Genomic DNA, 16,957 nt, shown 5'->3' on the forward strand with positions numbered 1-16,957 from the left:
TTGAAAAACAATATTTAAAAAATAACTCTGCAAAATCATTGGGTGTTACTTAATTCTATTTTCATTTTTTTTATACTTACTTTGCATTTACAAGTAAAGAAATAATAAAGTAATAAAGATAGAAAACACGAAATAATAAACAAGATTTTTTAATTCAAACTTTTGTTTACAATTTTGGAAAAGTTCTTAAAAATGAGAAATAGAAAACAATGATACAAAGACCTGTTCTGTAATAATTTTATTTTTAGTTTTTAATTTTTTAAAATTTTATTTACTTCCTCCCACAATTTTTTAGTATATATTTTTAATATTTAAAATGCATTTTATAAGATTAATAATCTATTTAATTAAGTTTCTACAAACAAATTTGTAACTTAAAAAAAAAAAACAGAAAACATGTAATAGCTAAACAATATGGTCAAAAGCGATAAATAGAAACTTTTTATAAAAATTAATGAGTTGTCAATTTTTCAATGATACGACCCGTTAAGGAGCTAAGCATTTTCCATAGTAATAGTAAAATGACCAAAATGCATAGATCCGATGGGAGAGATAAGCTACCCACAAAACACAAATATTTTAAATTCTCGATTGTTTGAATTAATGATCTAAAATGCTTATCTTGATATCCAAAGAAGAAGAGGAAAAAAAACTGTTTCGATTATTTAAACTTTGTATCAGAATCCCACATGTATCTGATATCTCAGTTCCAGATAATCAAGACAGCTAATTTAATCATTTAAAAAGACTCTCTCTTCTAATTGTTGGCTAAGTTCCCACTTCTCAATTAATTTAATGTAATCAATTGAGTTAGAACATGTCAAATACAGATTAACATAAATAGGAATGGTAATTAAGCTAATAAATTATTCAATAATTTCCACATCATTGTTGTCTATATATTGGTTTCCCCATTCCAATGATGGCCGCCGTATCTAACATACAAATCCCTCCTCTTTCTGTTTTCTCACTGAAAAAAGTTCATCATATTAATAAATGGCGGTTTATAGGTCTTTCATGAAGCCAAACCAGCATTTCTTCCAAACCCAGGAACCCCATGCGCCAAAATCCACTTCCACTTCCAAAAAACAGGTCATTTTTCGCCTTTTTACTTTTTATCCTCCGATTTAAAAAAAGAGGAGCAAGTGTAAATTGGTCATATTTTTCACGTGGATTGCAGTTGCTTTTGAGAGCTGTGAGAAATAACGCAGATGGCGAAGAGAGGAAGATGACAATTAGTAAGGAGAAAAACGGAGGAGAAAAACCAGTGACGCCATTGTTGGACACAATTTGTTACCCAGTTGACATCAAGAATCTGTCTCTGCAGGTAATAAAATCAAAGGAAAATTTTGGTGTATTTAGTCCTTAATTAATTATGCTGACATTGATTTAATTTGTTTCAGGAAGTTGAAGAAATGGCAGAGGAAATTCGAGAAGAGATTGTATATTCAGTATCGAAATCAGGTGGGCATTTAGGTTCCAACTTGGGAACTGTGGAGCTCACGCTGGCGTTGCATTACGTCTTCAACGCACCACAAGACAAGCTCCTGTGGGACGTTGGTCATCAGGTCCAAACAACAAAACCATATTATAATTATTGTCACTTTTTCCATATATATTGTTAAGTATAGTGATACCTTGACTATCTCCACAATGGTATGATATTGTTCGCTTTAACGTAGCTCTCACGAATTTGCTTTTGATACTATTCAAAAGGCCTCATGTACTAATGAGTTTGCGATCATCTTACAAACCCAACGTATATAAATATATAAGAATGATTGAATATAAGTATTACTGAATTAAGGAGTGATTTTGGTAGAATCATTTTTACTCGTGTAATTAGAGGTGTTATTATTTTTTATTTATGAAGTGCAGGCATATACACACAAGATTGTTACGGGGAGGAGGAGTAGAATGCACACTATAAGGAAGCATGGGGGACTCTCAGGTTTCCCCACGAGGAATGAGAGTGTTTATGATGCTTTTGGGGCTGGACACAGCTCTACCACTATATCTGCTGCTCTTGGTATTGTTTATGTTTCAATTACATTCTCACCTTTTAAAATCCCATAGTTTTCTTTAGACGTGGCAGAGATAATTAACGATGCCCTAACATTGTGTGTGCAAAATTTCTAAACTTTGTAATTCAACTTAAAACTTTTTAAAAGCAAACTCAAACCATATATTTAAGAACTAATTGGAATGATAATGTAACCACGGGTGTATGTGTTACTAATTCGGTGACAAAATTGGAAAAAAAAAATGAAGGCATGGCGGTTGCTAGGGATTTGGTAGGGCAAAACAACAACGTAATTTCAGTGATCGGAGACGGAGCCATGACGGCGGGCCAAGCATACGAGGCCATCAACAACGCCGGCTATCTCAACGCCAATCTCATCGTCATCCTCAACGACAACCGCCAAGTCTCTCTGCCGACCGCCACCCTCGACGGCCCTACGCCGCCGGTCGGAGCCCTCAGCGCCGCCTTAAAAAGTTACACGTCGTCCTCCTCCGGTGGTAATCTGTTCCGAGATCTTGGGTTCTGCTACGTGGGTCCGGTGGACGGCCACAATGTCAGAGAATTGGTGGCCACTTTTCAACAGGTGAAGGAACGGTCCGATCCGGGTCCGGTTTTGATCCACGTCTTGACCGAGAAGGGCAAGGGCTATCCTCCGGCCGAGGCCGCACCGTATAAGATGCATGGTATATAAATTTGGTCCCTCAATTAATTGTAGTAATTATTAAAAAGAAAATTTGAAAATTTAAAAGCGTAGTAAGAAAATTGAAATTACACTAAGGAATTTACGTAATGTTAATAATAAAAATATATAATAGGAGTTGTGGAATTCGAGGCGAAGACTGGGAAGCAAATGAAGAGCAAAAGTGGGGGGCTTTCATACAGCCAATACTTTGCGGAGGCGTTGATAAAAGAAGCGGAATCGGACGAGGCGATCGTGGCGATCCACTCGGCGATGGGCGGCGGAACAGCGCTTAATTACTTCAAGAAGCGCTTTCCGGAGCGGTGCTTCGACGTGGGGATCGCCGAGCAGCACGCCGTGAGTTTCGCGGCGGGGCTCGCGGCGGAGGGCATGAAGCCCTTTTGTTCCATTTATTCCACCTTCCTCCAACGGGGATTCGATCAGGTCTCACACCCTATGCTACTATGACCTTTTTACAATACCCAATTTTTTTTTTCAAAACATATTTAAACTTTTAGCTAAAATTTAAAATAAAAAAAATTTAAAATTAAAAGCCAGCATACATCATTGATAATTATAATTAAAGATTGCGAGTTTGATTCCCAGTAAAAAAAATGAAAATTACTTTTTTGGGATTTTGAAAATGTCTTTAAATAAAATTGATTGGAAGCTTAATTTTCAAAATAAAAAAAATCAAAAATAAATTGTAAGCTTAATTTTCAAAAAATAAAAAAGTTAAAAAAAATATTATCAGCCGGGTTCCATATTCATTTCAATTTATAAATTTTGCATGAAAAAAGTTATGCTTTTGGTACTAAGATTTGGGTTTAAATACATTTAGAAAATAGTTTCAATTTTACTCCAAACAAATTGTTGTTAGTAACTATATATATATATATATATAATCTCATTAGCATATTATTAATTTTCTTTAATTATTTTATAGGCATGTGAAAAGACTTTTGAACTTATATTAATAGGACAAGTAATTGGGTTTTGAAAAAGCTTTTTTTAACGAGTTAAAAAGTAAGAATTAAGATGTCTTTATAGATAAGTCTAAAGATAGAAAATAACAGATAAATATGAACTAGAATAAGATTTAAACTTACGACGACGATGCATCTCTAAATGAGACATCGGCGAAAAATGTAGGTACATGATGTAGACCTTCAAAAATTACCAGTCCGCTTTGTGGTGGATCGGGCGGGTTTGGCAGGTCCTGAAGGTCCGACCCATTGTGGAGCATTTGATATATTACATACCTCTTGTTTGTCCAATATGATCGTCATGGCTCCATCTGATGAAGCTGAACTTATTCACATGGTGGCCACAGCAGTTGCCATAGATGACAGACCAAGCTGCTTCAGGTTTCCAAAGGCAAATGGAAGTGGATTAACACTTCTCCCTCCTAATAACAAAGGAACCCCACTTGAGGTTTGGCTTCAACAAACCATGTTTAATTACAAAAACATTCAAACTTTGGTCATAAAACAACCTTAGCAAATTAGTCTCATCATTCAATTTTTTTGAAAAATTAATTCTTTTCCCAAATGGTTACTGTCCTTCATGTTTGAGCAGATTGGAAAGGGTAGGATATTGATGGAAGGGGATAGAGTAGCTCTCTTGGGGTATGGATCAGCAGTTCAACAATGTCTTGAAGCAGCTACAATGCTGAAAAGTCGAGGGGTTTCTACGACGGTTGCAGATGCAAGATTTTGCAAGCCTCTCGACGCAACGCTCGTCAAACGCTTAGCTAAGGAGCACGAGATCGTTATTACTGTAGAGGAAGGTTCAATAGGAGGTTTTGGATCACATGTATCTCAGTTCTTAAGCTTGGCTGCAATTCTAGATGGACCCCTTAAGGTAACATTGAAAAGTTTTTCCAATTGTTTAGACCCCGTTTGATAACGATTTTGTTTTTAATCTCCCGTTTGGAACTTATCATCTTGCAGTTTAGGGCTATGGTGCTTCCAAATAGATACATTGACCAAGGGTTGCCTCAGCACCAGCTTGAGGAAGCTGGTTTGTCTTCTATGCATATTGTTGCACAAGTTTTATCTCTTCTTGGGAGAGACCAGAAGAAGGTGATCTATCAACCAAAATCAGTGTAGAGAATCCAACATTTTGCTAAGGGCTTTGTATAATTGTGCTAGGATAGATTATTTTCTACAGTAAACGTGTATTTTAAGTAGAATATCTCATCTATATATGCATCCATATTGTATAATATGATTTGTTATTGAATACAGACTACACATATAATATAATTTGTACTTTCAAGTAACTATTTGGCCACTCAATTCAAAAGTACTTGAAAGAATGTGTTTAGAACTGTGAATATAGTGATAAGTCAGAGAGAACAAGAGCTCATATTTGAAGTGAAAGAGCCTCCTTTGATCTCCCCAAAAGAGATAACACTGTTGTAGCTATATGTCTTGAGGAGAGTCCAGCCTGTTCAATCTGCTCCTCTGTTGATCCATGGTCAATATATCTATCAGGAAGAACCATACTCCTAAACTGCAACAACAGAAACCAATTTCAGTGGTTTCTGTACATGGTTCAAGAAAAACAAAATCACTTTTCTGATCTTAAAATGAATTAGAAAGAGTAGTTATATACCTTGATCTTTTGGTCCAAAATCGCAGTTGCACTTAGGAAATTGAACACGTGAGTTCCAAAGCCACCGATAGAACCTTCCTCCACGGTCATGAGGATTTCATGTTGGGTGGCCAACTGCTTAATGAGCTTTGTGTCTAAGGGCTTGCAGAATCTTGCATCCACAACTGTGATTGAAGTGCCTCTGGCTTTCAATATTCCTGCGGCTTCGATGCATTGTTGAACTATTGAACCGTACCCCAAGATGGCAACGTGATTGCCTTCCAGTAGTACTCTACCCTTCCCAATCTGCTCACCAATCAGTGCAAGTGATAGCTTAATGTTCTTGAAAGGTTTTCAAGGAAAATTTCTAGCACCAGTAGTTCTTGTAGAAGAACTGGAAGATCACTTGGAAGTGAAGTGAAAATGAATGGAAAATCATATTTATAATCGTTGGATGGTAATTACCTCAAGTGGGGTTCCTTTGTAATTAGGAGGAAGAAGAGCTCCAACTCCATTGCCCCTGGGAAACCTGAAGCAGCTGGGTCTGTCGTCTATGGCAGCTGCGGTTGCCACCATGTGAATCAGTTCAGCTTCATCAGATGGAGCCATCACCACCATGTTCGGCAAACAAGCCATGTATGTTATGTCAAACGCCCCACAATGCGTTGGCCCATCGGCTCCCACCAAACCGCCTCGATCCAGTGCAAACCGGACCGCTAGTTTCTGAAGGTCTACATCATGCACCACCTAATTCATACATAGTATAGTTTCTTTGAGGCCAACCTCAACCTAATTCAACTAACATATATCTCCGATCAGAGTTCGTATGTTCTTCAAACAAAAAAAAAAAAAACATAGTTCCTTTTGTAATTTTAATTACACCCTTTCCTTTAAATTTCAATAACATTAATAATTAATATTGACATATTAAACCTGATCAAATCCTCGTTGAAGGAATGTGGAGTAAATAGCACAGAATGGCTTCAAGCCCTCCGTGGCCAAACCAGCCGCAAATGTAACAGCATGTTGCTCAGCAATCCCCACATCAAAGCAACGACTTGGAAACTTGTTCTGAAAATAGTTCAGGCCAGTTCCCCCTCCCATGGCTGCGTGAATCCCAACGATCTTGTCATCTAACTCCGCTTCTTTTATCAACGACTCGGCAAAGTACTGAGTATACGAGAGAGTGGATGATTTGGTCTTAAATTGCTTCCCCGTTTGAGGGTCGAACCGGACTACTCCTGGAAAAAGTGAAACTTTTTCGTGAGTCTATCACTTAAGGGCTCATTTGATAACATTTTTGTTTCTTGTTTATAGTTCTATTGAGATACTTAAGCATGTAACAACTATTTATGTTTCTTGTTTCTTATTCTTTTAAAAACATTCCCAAAATTGTATAGAAAGTTAGTTGGTACCATGCATTTTATCGGCGGCTGCCTCAGCTGGAGGGTAGCCCTTGCCTTTCTCTGTAAGGACATGGATCAGAACTGGCCCAGGGACGGGCATTTCTTTAACCTTTTTGAAAATGGCCACTAATTCTCCAACGTTGTGGCCATCCACTGGCCCTACGTAGTACAGCCCAAGCTCTTCGAAAAATGTAGATCCCGATCCGCTTATCATGGCCTTTGCAAACTCATCCACTATTGCTGCAGCTTCATGAGCCTGCCTCCCTATTTTTTGTGTCATGCTCTTCAAAAATGAAACAAAGGTACGTTTTTTTAATCAAACATCCTAAATCACAGCAATGACTACTTGGACTAGTGTTTTCTTGACCTTAGCTGCGTGACGTAGTTTGCGGAATTTGGTGCTTGCTTGGAGGTGAGTGAGGGCATTATTGCTGAGAGCGCCAACAGGAGAAGCGGGGCCATCGAGTGTGGCGGTGGGCAGAGAGACTTGTTTATTGTCATTCAAGACGATGATGAGATTAGCACGAAGATGGCCTGCATTGTTCATTCCCTCGTAAGCTTGACCTGCCGTCATGGCTCCATCTCCGATCACCGAGATCACGTTGTGATTCTTTCCCAGCAGATCTCTGGCAACAGCCATGCCTGTCAAAAGAAAAATACTTAGGTGCTGACCGGTCAGCACGATAAGAAAGAGAGAAATATAATGATATATGCATCGTACCGAGACCAGCTGATATACTGGTAGAACTGTGGCCAGTGCCAAAAGCATCATAAATGCTTTCGTCCCTTTTGGTGAAACCAGCAAGCCCTGAACTTTGCCTAATGGTGTGCATTTCAGACCTTCTGCCAGTCAGGATTTTATGTGGGTATGCCTGAAATTGAAAATGAAAATGGAAATGGCTAATGTGGGATCATAAAGAGCAAAGAAAGGAATCAAATTGGGTTTTTTTTTTTTTTGTTTCACCTGATGTCCCACGTCCCATATGATTTTGTCCTGTGGAGCGTCGAAGACATGATGGAGCGCCACGGTTAGCTCCACAACTCCCAGGCTTGAGCTTAAATGGCCGCCTGTTTTTGACACAGAGTAAACAATATCTGCCCGTAGTTCTGCTGATAATTGATCAAGATCCTGAAATGTTCCCGTTTCCATCAAAACAACACATCTTGTAATACATAAATGAACTAATCACAAGTTGGTTCGGTTAAAGGAAGAAAACAATTTCGGTCCTCTAAAATCACTTAGAAAATTAATTCAAACAGAGTGGAAAGTGTTGTATTATTGACCTGCAGTGATAGATGCTTGATGTGAGAAGGGTAATTGATGTTGTCCAACAATGGGGTGTTTGGTTGTCCCTCAAAGGAATCGATATTCCATCCATCTTTTCCTTTGCTTATCGTCTTCTTCTTTTCACCATCTCTGCAACTGCTACTGCTACTGCTACTATGTGAAACTCCCAAACGGAACTTTCCATTCAATCCACCATTTCAGACCAAACAAACAAACAAAAAACGAAAGCAAAACAAAACAAAATAAAACATTTTAGTTTATCAAACTGTCAGGGAAGTTTAATGTTGGAGGATCCAACCCCTCTCCTAACTCTTGCTGTATTTTTTATTTTATTTTATTTCTTTTCAAATTATACTATTCTTAATAAACATCCAACCCCTCTCCTAACTCTTGCTGTATTTTTTATTTTATTTTATTTCTTTTCAAATTATACTATTCTTAATAAACAATAGTAAAACATATTTGATCATCAAATTTGAATTGCACTCGCAATTTAATTCCTATATTTTAAAATTAGTTAAAATTCAGTCCCTATCATTATTTATCAATTGTGTACAAATAAAATGGCTAGCTGTCTAGAGGTAAGGGTTGGTTAAATTTTGGATCGATTCTTGAAACGATTTAGGATTAAGAAAAAAAAGAAAAATTATAAGGAAAAAAGACTCTCTCAAAGCCTCCCCACCACCATCCTTGTCAAGTCGTCCAAGCCCACCGACAACAGCAATGGTGGTGGGAGGCCTTGAGAGAGTCGAGGTGGAGAGGTATTTTTCTTTTTTCTTAATCTTAAATTGGTTCAAATTTAAATCAACTCGAGATTGAATTGACATTTTTGACCATTTTACTTGTACACATGTATAAGCCACGTCAAGCTTATGTTAAATCTAACCTAGTTTTTTTATGGTGGGGATTATAATAGTATTGCTAAATATATGGACCAAATCGTTATTTTAATAAAAGTGTAAGGACCAAAGGTATATTTTAATCCAGTAAAAATGGTATTAATTGAAGCACATGTAGATTTTCTTAATAAGTATCATTGATAATGGGATGAATCTCTTTAATTACATCACCACATTTAAAAGTGATTCTACAAATATGAAGTCACCACAAAGTAATATACGACTTCAAAATCAAATTTCAAATATCTTACGGAAAGATCAGTCTTTTTCCCATTTTTATTTGTTATCAAAGATTTTAAATAATAGACCTTTTTTTTTGTCCAAAACACATTTGGTCTCTATAGTTTCACTAAAGTAACAATTTAGTTCCTCTGTACTTTCCCTAAAGCAACAATTTAATCCCTGAATTTTAACTTGCAACGATTTAGTCCCTGTAGTTTAAAATTTGTAACAATTTAGTCTCTATGGTAAATTTTTTTATTAAAATTAAGTGTCAAATTTTATCATTTAACATTTTAATCTTTCCAATTCATAAACATAGTTGGTCCCTCCTTAGTTTACCAATCCATACATATAAAAAACTTAACCCAAAAAAAAAATTCACGATAAAGACTAAATCATTACCAACTTTAAATTACAATGACTAAATTGTTACATATTACAGTTTAAGGACTATATTGTTACCAATTTGAAAGTACAAGAACTAAATCGTTATTACAAACTAAAGCTGAGAGATTAAATTGTTACTTTAGTAAAAATAGAGGACTAAAACTATTTTTTAACCTAATTCCTTCCTCACATTTGGTTCTAGCTGGTGAAAGACAAGAAAAATTAAAGACATTCAATAATAAAAATAATGAAGTGTCAACTTGGTCCAAAAAAACTGACAAAGAATACTTTATAATTATTTTTTAATTTTAGAAGTTACCATATCAGCTACTTTTATGTAAAAGAAAAACACTTGGGTCAACTACATTAACATTTGAAACCCTTCAAAATCAAATGGGCATAGAGTTTTGAGATGAGTGAGAGAGAAGATGAATTTAATAAACTAACCTGTTTTGCATCAGTAAGCTTTGGCCTTGGAGAATCCAAGCATGGAGAGAAGAAATGGTGAGGTTTTATCAGACACCCAGTTGCCGCCATAGCCAATAATTGTAACTTGAGTTTACAGACAATGTTAAAAAAAGAAAGAAAAAACTAAGGACAAAGAAAAACATACGAATTAACATGTTGGGTCCATAAAGGAGAGGGAATTTATAAGCATTTCAACATTAATTCAGAGTTGTTAAACAAGGAAGGTAATGAACTTTAATATCACTTTTTGTGAGTTTTAGTAAATTTTCCATAAATTGGCAATTTCCATTCGTCAATACAGATTCATCTTTTAATGATTCCAAAACAGTAAAGTTTTTGCACTATATGGTAAGTGCCAGTCAATTTATTAACTAGTGTGACCAATTTGTTCATTTTACCTGTTTTTGGAAAAATATAATGTGTTAATAATATTTTCTTAGTACTTTAACTAGTGTATGTTTGATATATTACTTAATTTGTAAAATTGGAACACTGCCTGAGACATGCTACGATATAAATGAGCGATATTATGATGAGTTGAACCGAGTAATTGATAAGTGGTAAGAGTACACTTCTTTGTGTTTAGTTGAGGATTTTGCGAGCTAGAGTACATGTGGTTAAGAAGGGCGTATGTCCTTTTTTTTTTTTTTTGACTTTGGACGTGTGCCTTTCAATTTGTCTAAATTAGTAAATCAAGCCATTGGTGATGCAATCCTGAGTTTCCATATTTGGTAGGACGGGCGAAATTTGAACTTTTTTTAGTATAACAATATGAGAGGGTGGAGATTCAAATTCATGACTTTTTGGTCGAATATATGCCTTAGTTAGTTGAGCTATGCTTATGCACATCATTTATGTATTTATTAAGGGGTTAAATGACTTTTTTAGTCTCTCCATTAAATTTTATGTTTATTTAATTATTTCCTTACTTCTAAAATCTTCACAAAATGGGTAAGAATTTTGATAAATCAAATTTGGTATTTCATACCATTTGAGAGTTCGAATTTCCTGTCCTATATGTTGTACTAAAAAAAAGTTCATTTTTCGCACTTAAAAAACTAATAAAAAGAAATAATTGACCTAATATTATTTTAATATGATATTTTCTAATCCAAACCTAAAAAGATATCATTAATAATCCTCGACCTTCTTTGATAGAGGAGCCACTCAGTATCAATAAGAGACCTTGAGTACAATATTTGTCTGTTCCTTTTCTCTCTAATGTACTTTATTCAATATTCTCTTAGTATCATTATATTAGTGCGATATCTGCGAGATTCATAAAAATTTGATTTTTTGAGGTTTATTTTTTCAAATTATTAGCACAAATTAGGTCCTAACATTTTCTCGAATTATCACTGTGCTTATGACAATATACTCTTTGAAAACTTACCTTAACTATCATTTATGAGTTACCATTGACAACGCCATTCATCATGTGAAATGACAACATTTTTCATACATTTACTAGACTACTAGTACAAGTACAACTCATTTTTAGATTCCCATAAACTCTGTAGATATAGAGCTTCATGTTCAGTTATTGGCAGTAGACACCTGAATTGAAAGAGCTTCTTTTGATCTTCCTAAAAGAGTTAGGATTGTTGCAGCTATGTGTCTTGATGACAGTCCTGATTCTTCGAGCTGGTCTCGTGGCGCCCCGTGGTCGATGTATCGATCAGGAAGAACCATGTTTCTCAACTGCAAACATGACGAACATGAACCGACGTTAGGAACAAGCGGAAATTTGATGATTGTATTGGGAGGAGAATGAGATTATTTGATGGGAATTACCTTGAGACGATGATCATCCAAAATCCCAGTTAAGCTTAGGAAGTAGGATACATGAGAACCAAAGCCTCCAATGGATCCTTCTTCCACAGTGATCAGAATTTCATGTTGTTTTGCCAATTGTCTGATGAGCTGTGTGTCCAGGGGTTTGCAAAATCTGGCATCTGCAACTGTTGGGCAAATGCCTCTTGTTTTCAGCAGTTCTGAAGCCCCAACACACTGTTGAACCATTGCACCATACCCCAATATAGCCACTCTGCTGCCTTCCATCAGTACTCTCCCCTTGCCGATCTATATATTCAACCAACACAGAATGTGTTACTTGTTACTCTTCTCATTGTCAAATGGTTTTGAGAGGGAACCGTCTTTTCTAACCTCGATACCTCGGAGTTGGTTTATTTTAAGCTTACCTCTAGTGGAATTCCTTTGAAGTCGGGAGGAAGAACGGCTCCGATACCATTGCCCCTAGGAAACCTGAAACAACTTGGTCTATCGTCTATGGCTGCTGCTGTTGCTACCATGTGCACTAGTTCAGCTTCATCAGATGGAGCCATGACGATCATGTTTGGCAAACAAGCCATGTATGTTATATCAAATGCTCCGCAATGTGTCGGGCCATCGGCACCGACCAATCCAGCTCGATCCATTGCGAAGCGGACCGGTAGTTTCTGAAGGTCTACATCATGTACCACCTAGATGATGATCACTCCATAGTCCATATGGTTAGTAATTAGGAGAATACAAGATTGTCAAATGAAAAGAAAATCTTTGGCATAACTTTTACCTATCCTTTCCCCTGTACGCACCTGATCAAATCCTCGCTGAAGGAACGAGGAGTAGATAGTACAGAATGGCTTAACACCCTCCGTTGCTAAACCGGCTGCAAACGTAACAGCATGTTGCTCTGCAATCCCGACATCGAAACAGCGCTGGGGAAACCTCTTCTGGAAATAGTTAAGACCAGTTCCACCACCCATGGCAGCGTGGATGGCCACGATCTTGTCGTCGACTTCGGCTTCTTTTATCAGAGATTCAGCAAAGTATTGAGTGTATGAAAGTGTGGAAGATTTTGGCTTGAATTGCTTGCCTGTTTTTGGATCAAACTTGACAACACCTAAATCATATAACAGTTGTAAAGAATTAAGTATTAGAGAGAATCCATGAAACAAACAGGAATATATTTCATTATAACAGAGTGTTACCATGCATTTTATCTGCAGCTGCCTCTGCTGGAGGATAGCCTTTCCCCTTTTCTGTAACTATGTGGATCAGAACAGGCCCCGGAGCCGGCATTGACTTAACTTTTTCAAAAATGGTGATCAAATCCCCAACACTGTGCCCATCCACAGGACCAATGTAGTACAAGCCTAGCTCCTCGAAAAAAGTAGACCCCGAGCCGCTTATCATACCTCTCGCATATTCGTCTACTTTCGCCGCAACCTCGTGTGCTTGATCCCCAATTTGCCTTGTGATGCTCTTCAAAAAATGAAAGTCATTAACTGTGAAAACTTGTGGCATCTATATGAAATATATAATCTCAAGGCTAGGGATGTGTAAGCGTATGCGATCCGCTGAGTTTTTACCTTTGCAGCTTCTCGAAGTTTTCGAAATTTAGTGCTTGATTGAAGCTTGGTTAAGGCACTGCTGAGTGCACCAACAGGAGTAGCAGGGCCATCGAGCGTAGCAGTCGGTAACGAGACTTGCTTATTGTCGTTCAGAATAACGATCATATTTGTGTCGAGGTAGCCTGCATTGTTCATCGCCTCGTATGCTTGGCCTGCTGTCATAGCTCCATCTCCAATCACAGAAATGACATTGTTTTTCTTTCCCAAAAGATCTCTTGCAACTGCCATGCCTGCATTGTTTTTCGTCGCAACAAAAATTCGTAAAACCGAAGAGAAGAAAGTGAAAAGAAAAGGACTAAATGGAGAGAGGCATACCAAGACCAGCTGATATGCTTGTAGAACTGTGTCCTGCTCCAAAAGCATCATAAATACTCTCATCCCTTTTGGGAAAACCAGCAAGCCCTGAAGTTTGCCTTATAGTATGCATTCTAGACCTTCTCCCAGTAAGGATTTTGTGGGGGTATGCCTGCAAAAAACAATTGCAAATATCAAATCTAATCCTTCAAAAAAGATCTCATTTTTGTCAACTTTTGTTGGTTATTCACCTGATGGCCAACATCCCATATGATTTTGTCATCTGGAGTGTTGAACACATGATGTAGTGCCACAGATAGCTCGACGACGCCTAAGCTTGCGCTTAAATGACCTCCGGTTTTCGATACGGAGAACACGATTTCGGCTCTAAGCTCTGCTGCAAGTTGCTCAAGATCCTGAAAAACATCTCGTAAGAAAAAACGAAAAACAAGTTGCAAAAATTGCCAAACCCGAGTGGTTTCTCTACCTGTAATGACAGATTCTTCATGTGAATAGGGAAATTCACAGTGTCCAACAATGGTGTCATCGGTTTTTCACCGGAGTAGTCGATCATCCATCCATCTCTTTCTTTTCCCACCAGATTGTTCACATCACCATTGGAGCTATCACTCGAAGCTCTCAAACGAAACTGCATACAACAGAACAAGAATCCTAGTTATAGCAATGCTAAATCCTTATTTTAAGCAACAATGCAAACAGAGGGGAGAAAAAGGGGGGGTTTTTGAATCGCCTGTTTTGAGTTCGTGAGCTTTGGCCTTGGAGATTCCAAGAATGGGGAGAAATATTGGTTGGGATTGATGAGAAGCCGAGACACCGCCGCCATAGCTGATCAACCAAGAAACAATATGAAATGAATGAAAAACAGAGGACAAGAAACAGGATTTATATGTATAGTTGTCAAGACAGAGAAATTGAAACCTTCAATTTCTCTGCTAATTCATGATCTATAAAAATAGGGAACAATTTACCAATTGTCACAAGACCAAAGGGAGAGTAAATATCAAATCGGAATTTAGATATATTAAATCGAAATTTATGGTTGGTGTCAAAGTCAAGAACCAATAAAATTTGACAATAGACCGAAGAAATGGTCGTTGCTAATTGGCTAATTGGCTAATTGCAGAGTAAATATCGTCCATGGACTTCAATCAGACTTTGAACAGTCTTCCACTGAAATTCCAACTGACAAAAAAAAAGGAGAAAAAAAAACTTGTCTGCCCTCTAAGTTGATTTAACTTGCCGATTTTTTTTAGTACAACATGTGGGGTGAGAATCAATTACCACTAAGCTATGACAATCAATTCTTTGATATAAGATTAAGTAATAAATGCGATATTAGCTTGGATTTAGAAATTATTTCTTGATTCCAAATTAATATATCCTAGGTTAATAGCTTAATTACCATCGTCTCTATATTTGTTGTACTCAAAAATTTTTTTAAAAAATTTGAGGTCTAAAATATACCTATGCTAAATATATTAGATGGTCCTTAACAATTTTTGGTTAGGTTTTTCTCCATTTGGTATATGATCTTTTAAAATTCTCTATTTTACCGTAATTAGAAAAATTCTCAATTAAGTTTTACGTAAAAAAAATTGTTATTATTATTATTTTTTTTTTTTGCAAAGAAATATGTTAAAATTTGTCAATAGATATATCACCAAAACATTATTATATCACCAAAATATTATTTTTTAACCTATTTGGATGCATGGTATATCATTTGGACGAAGAAAATTAACTTTGTTTATGAACGAGTTCAAGTTGATTTCATGTTTCATATTATATATATATAAATTTCTTGCCCCATCTTGCATAAGAAAAAGAATATTATGAAAAAACTATTTTCACCACATAAATTCATAATTGTCTTTTTTAGTTCAACAACGGCGGGATGAAAATCAAACCAAAAAGGCTTTTGAGAAGCTAATTAATATAAGAATAACATCACATAAGTGAAAGCTTTAGCAACTATTTTGGAGCATTTAAAAAAAAAATTATGTACTCAAAATTTCATATACTAAACAGAAAAGTATTAATGTCTAAAATTAACTGTCATTCTTTAAGTTGAAATATTGAAGGTGCATTAATATTGCAAAGATGTGGTTGAAAGACTAGGGCAAATGTAATTCGAGTCAGGTCAAATTTCTAACCAAAATAAACAATACGGGAGGCACAATCACAATAGATTTCGTTAGTTTATTGTAGAATAGTATCGGTCACCTCCACCTCCAATCTAAATTTCGATCCTTCTGATTTTTAAGAGAGGCAACATGCAGGGTGGAAATCCAACAAAATTATCCAAATAAAAAACTCAAAACTAATACAAGAAAAAATGAAAATTCAGGGAGCAAAACTTATACACATTAAGGTGAAATTAGGAAAGATCATCTCAAATACAGGAGTGAAATCGCACACGAAAATCAGCAAAATAGAAGCAGGTTTTTCCCTGATGAGAGAAATCGAACAAACAAGAGAGGAAGGGAGAAGAAATTAGAGATGAAGAGTGAAAAGAAGAAGAAATTACTTACTGTAGAGTAAAGCAAGAGAAGCTTTAGTTGCAGAGAAGAGAATCTGGATCGTAGAAGAGAGTGGAATGACGGTGGGCTAGAGCTACAGCGGTTGCATGATATAAGAGATTCAACGCTTCAATAGCAGACAGAACACAAATTACAGAGTGCAAGGAGGATTGAATGAGAAGGGGTCCTGTAAGATTAAAGAAGACTGAATAAGTAGGGGTCGTGTGAGATTAAAAAGAACTTCAAAATTACAGATTTAGTAAAAAAATAAAAAATCTCATTATATTAAAAAGAACTTCAAAATTACAGATTTAGTAAAAAATAAAAAATCTGAGGAGAGAAAATAGAGACAATAACAAATCCTATAGAAAGAAACCTATTTATAATACTATAATTCGAATAGAAAATCAAAATCAAATAATATAATCTAAACTAAATCTAATTCATATCCAATTATAATTTAAATAACAGTATCTAATAATATTGTTTAACAGTTACTATATAATATTTTCCTCAGAAAATTTATTTGAAAAGTGAGTGTACATTGCTAGTTTTAAGTAAGAACAATTATATTGAATAATTCTTTTCTCCCTTAATTAAACATATTTAGAACAGAAATTTGGCGTAATTTACCGGACTCTAAAAGATTTATGAAGTAAATTTGTAATTTGAAAACAACACAATATTACCTTTTCAACCATTTATATGGTTATAAATTAAAATAAATGCATGCATGT

At 36.0% G+C, this 16,957-nt stretch overlaps 3 protein-coding genes across 3 annotated transcripts; 1 reads left to right on the top strand and 2 right to left on the bottom strand.

The window, feature by feature from the left end:
• Positions 1-951: 951 nt before the first annotated feature.
• LOC111008478 (1-deoxy-D-xylulose-5-phosphate synthase 2, chloroplastic-like) lies at positions 952-4,855 on the top strand. The gene is made up of 9 exons (XM_022281206.2): positions 952-1,092; positions 1,181-1,327; positions 1,404-1,568; positions 1,879-2,029; positions 2,272-2,706; positions 2,839-3,146; positions 3,855-4,136; positions 4,281-4,565; positions 4,655-4,855. The coding sequence occupies exons 1-9, from the start codon at positions 997-999 to the stop codon at positions 4,811-4,813; spliced, it is 2,028 nt and encodes a 675-aa protein (XP_022136898.1). The 5' UTR covers positions 952-996; the 3' UTR covers positions 4,814-4,855.
• A 106-nt stretch (positions 4,856-4,961) lies between these two features.
• Positions 4,962-10,039, bottom strand: LOC111008479 (1-deoxy-D-xylulose-5-phosphate synthase 2, chloroplastic). Its single transcript, XM_022281207.2, has 10 exons — positions 9,950-10,039; positions 7,991-8,191; positions 7,671-7,835; positions 7,428-7,578; positions 7,074-7,348; positions 6,716-6,989; positions 6,234-6,541; positions 5,766-6,047; positions 5,322-5,606; positions 4,962-5,219 (listed from the first exon to the last, which is right to left on the bottom strand). Exons 1-10 carry the CDS (start codon positions 10,037-10,039, stop codon positions 5,070-5,072), a joined length of 2,181 nt encoding a protein of 726 aa, XP_022136899.2. The 3' UTR covers positions 4,962-5,069.
• A 1,311-nt stretch (positions 10,040-11,350) lies between these two features.
• LOC111008255 (1-deoxy-D-xylulose-5-phosphate synthase 2, chloroplastic) lies at positions 11,351-16,498 on the bottom strand. Its single transcript, XM_022280892.2, has 11 exons — positions 16,233-16,498; positions 14,432-14,526; positions 14,168-14,329; positions 13,932-14,096; positions 13,702-13,852; positions 13,345-13,616; positions 12,964-13,237; positions 12,568-12,875; positions 12,172-12,453; positions 11,765-12,052; positions 11,351-11,671 (listed from the first exon to the last, which is right to left on the bottom strand). The coding sequence occupies exons 2-11, from the start codon at positions 14,522-14,524 to the stop codon at positions 11,507-11,509; spliced, it is 2,160 nt and encodes a 719-aa protein (XP_022136584.1). The 5' UTR covers positions 14,525-14,526; positions 16,233-16,498; the 3' UTR covers positions 11,351-11,506.
• Positions 16,499-16,957: the final 459 nt, after the last annotated feature.

The sequence above is a fragment of the Momordica charantia genome, assembly GCF_013281855.1.
Source record: "Momordica charantia cultivar OHB3-1 chromosome 10 unlocalized genomic scaffold, Mcharantia_2.0 BLBB01000010.1, whole genome shotgun sequence".
In the NCBI taxonomy this organism is placed as follows: Eukaryota; Viridiplantae; Streptophyta; class Magnoliopsida; order Cucurbitales; family Cucurbitaceae; genus Momordica; species Momordica charantia.

What these genes read in the sequence shown, in the direction of transcription:
- LOC111008478 (XM_022281206.2), top strand. Translation starts at nt 997, where the DNA reads ATGGCGGTTTATAGGTCTTTCATGAAGCCAAACCAGCATTTCTTCCAA. An exon ending in CTTCCACTTCCAAAAAACAG is followed by an intron (nt 1,093 to 1,180) that starts GTCATTTTTCGC and finishes CGTGGATTGCAG; the next exon opens with TTGCTTTTGAGAGCTGTGAG. An exon ending in TTCTAGATGGACCCCTTAAG is followed by an intron (nt 4,566 to 4,654) that starts GTAACATTGAAA and finishes ATCATCTTGCAG; the next exon opens with TTTAGGGCTATGGTGCTTCC.
- LOC111008255 (XM_022280892.2), bottom strand. Translation starts at nt 14,524, where the DNA reads ATGGCGGCGGTGTCTCGGCTTCTCATCAATCCCAACCAATATTTCTCC. An exon ending in TATGGGATGTTGGCCATCAG is followed by an intron (nt 13,853 to 13,931) that starts GTGAATAACCAA and finishes TGTTTTTTGCAG; the next exon opens with GCATACCCCCACAAAATCCT. An exon ending in AAGCATATCAGCTGGTCTTG is followed by an intron (nt 13,617 to 13,701) that starts GTATGCCTCTCT and finishes AAAACAATGCAG; the next exon opens with GCATGGCAGTTGCAAGAGAT.
- LOC111008479 (XM_022281207.2), bottom strand. Translation starts at nt 10,039, where the DNA reads ATGGCGGCAACTGGGTGTCTGATAAAACCTCACCATTTCTTCTCTCCA. An exon ending in TCAAGCATCTATCACTGCAG is followed by an intron (nt 7,836 to 7,990) that starts GTCAATAATACA and finishes GGAACATTTCAG; the next exon opens with GATCTTGATCAATTATCAGC. An exon ending in AACTACGTCACGCAGCTAAG is followed by an intron (nt 6,990 to 7,073) that starts GTCAAGAAAACA and finishes TCATTTTTGAAG; the next exon opens with AGCATGACACAAAAAATAGG.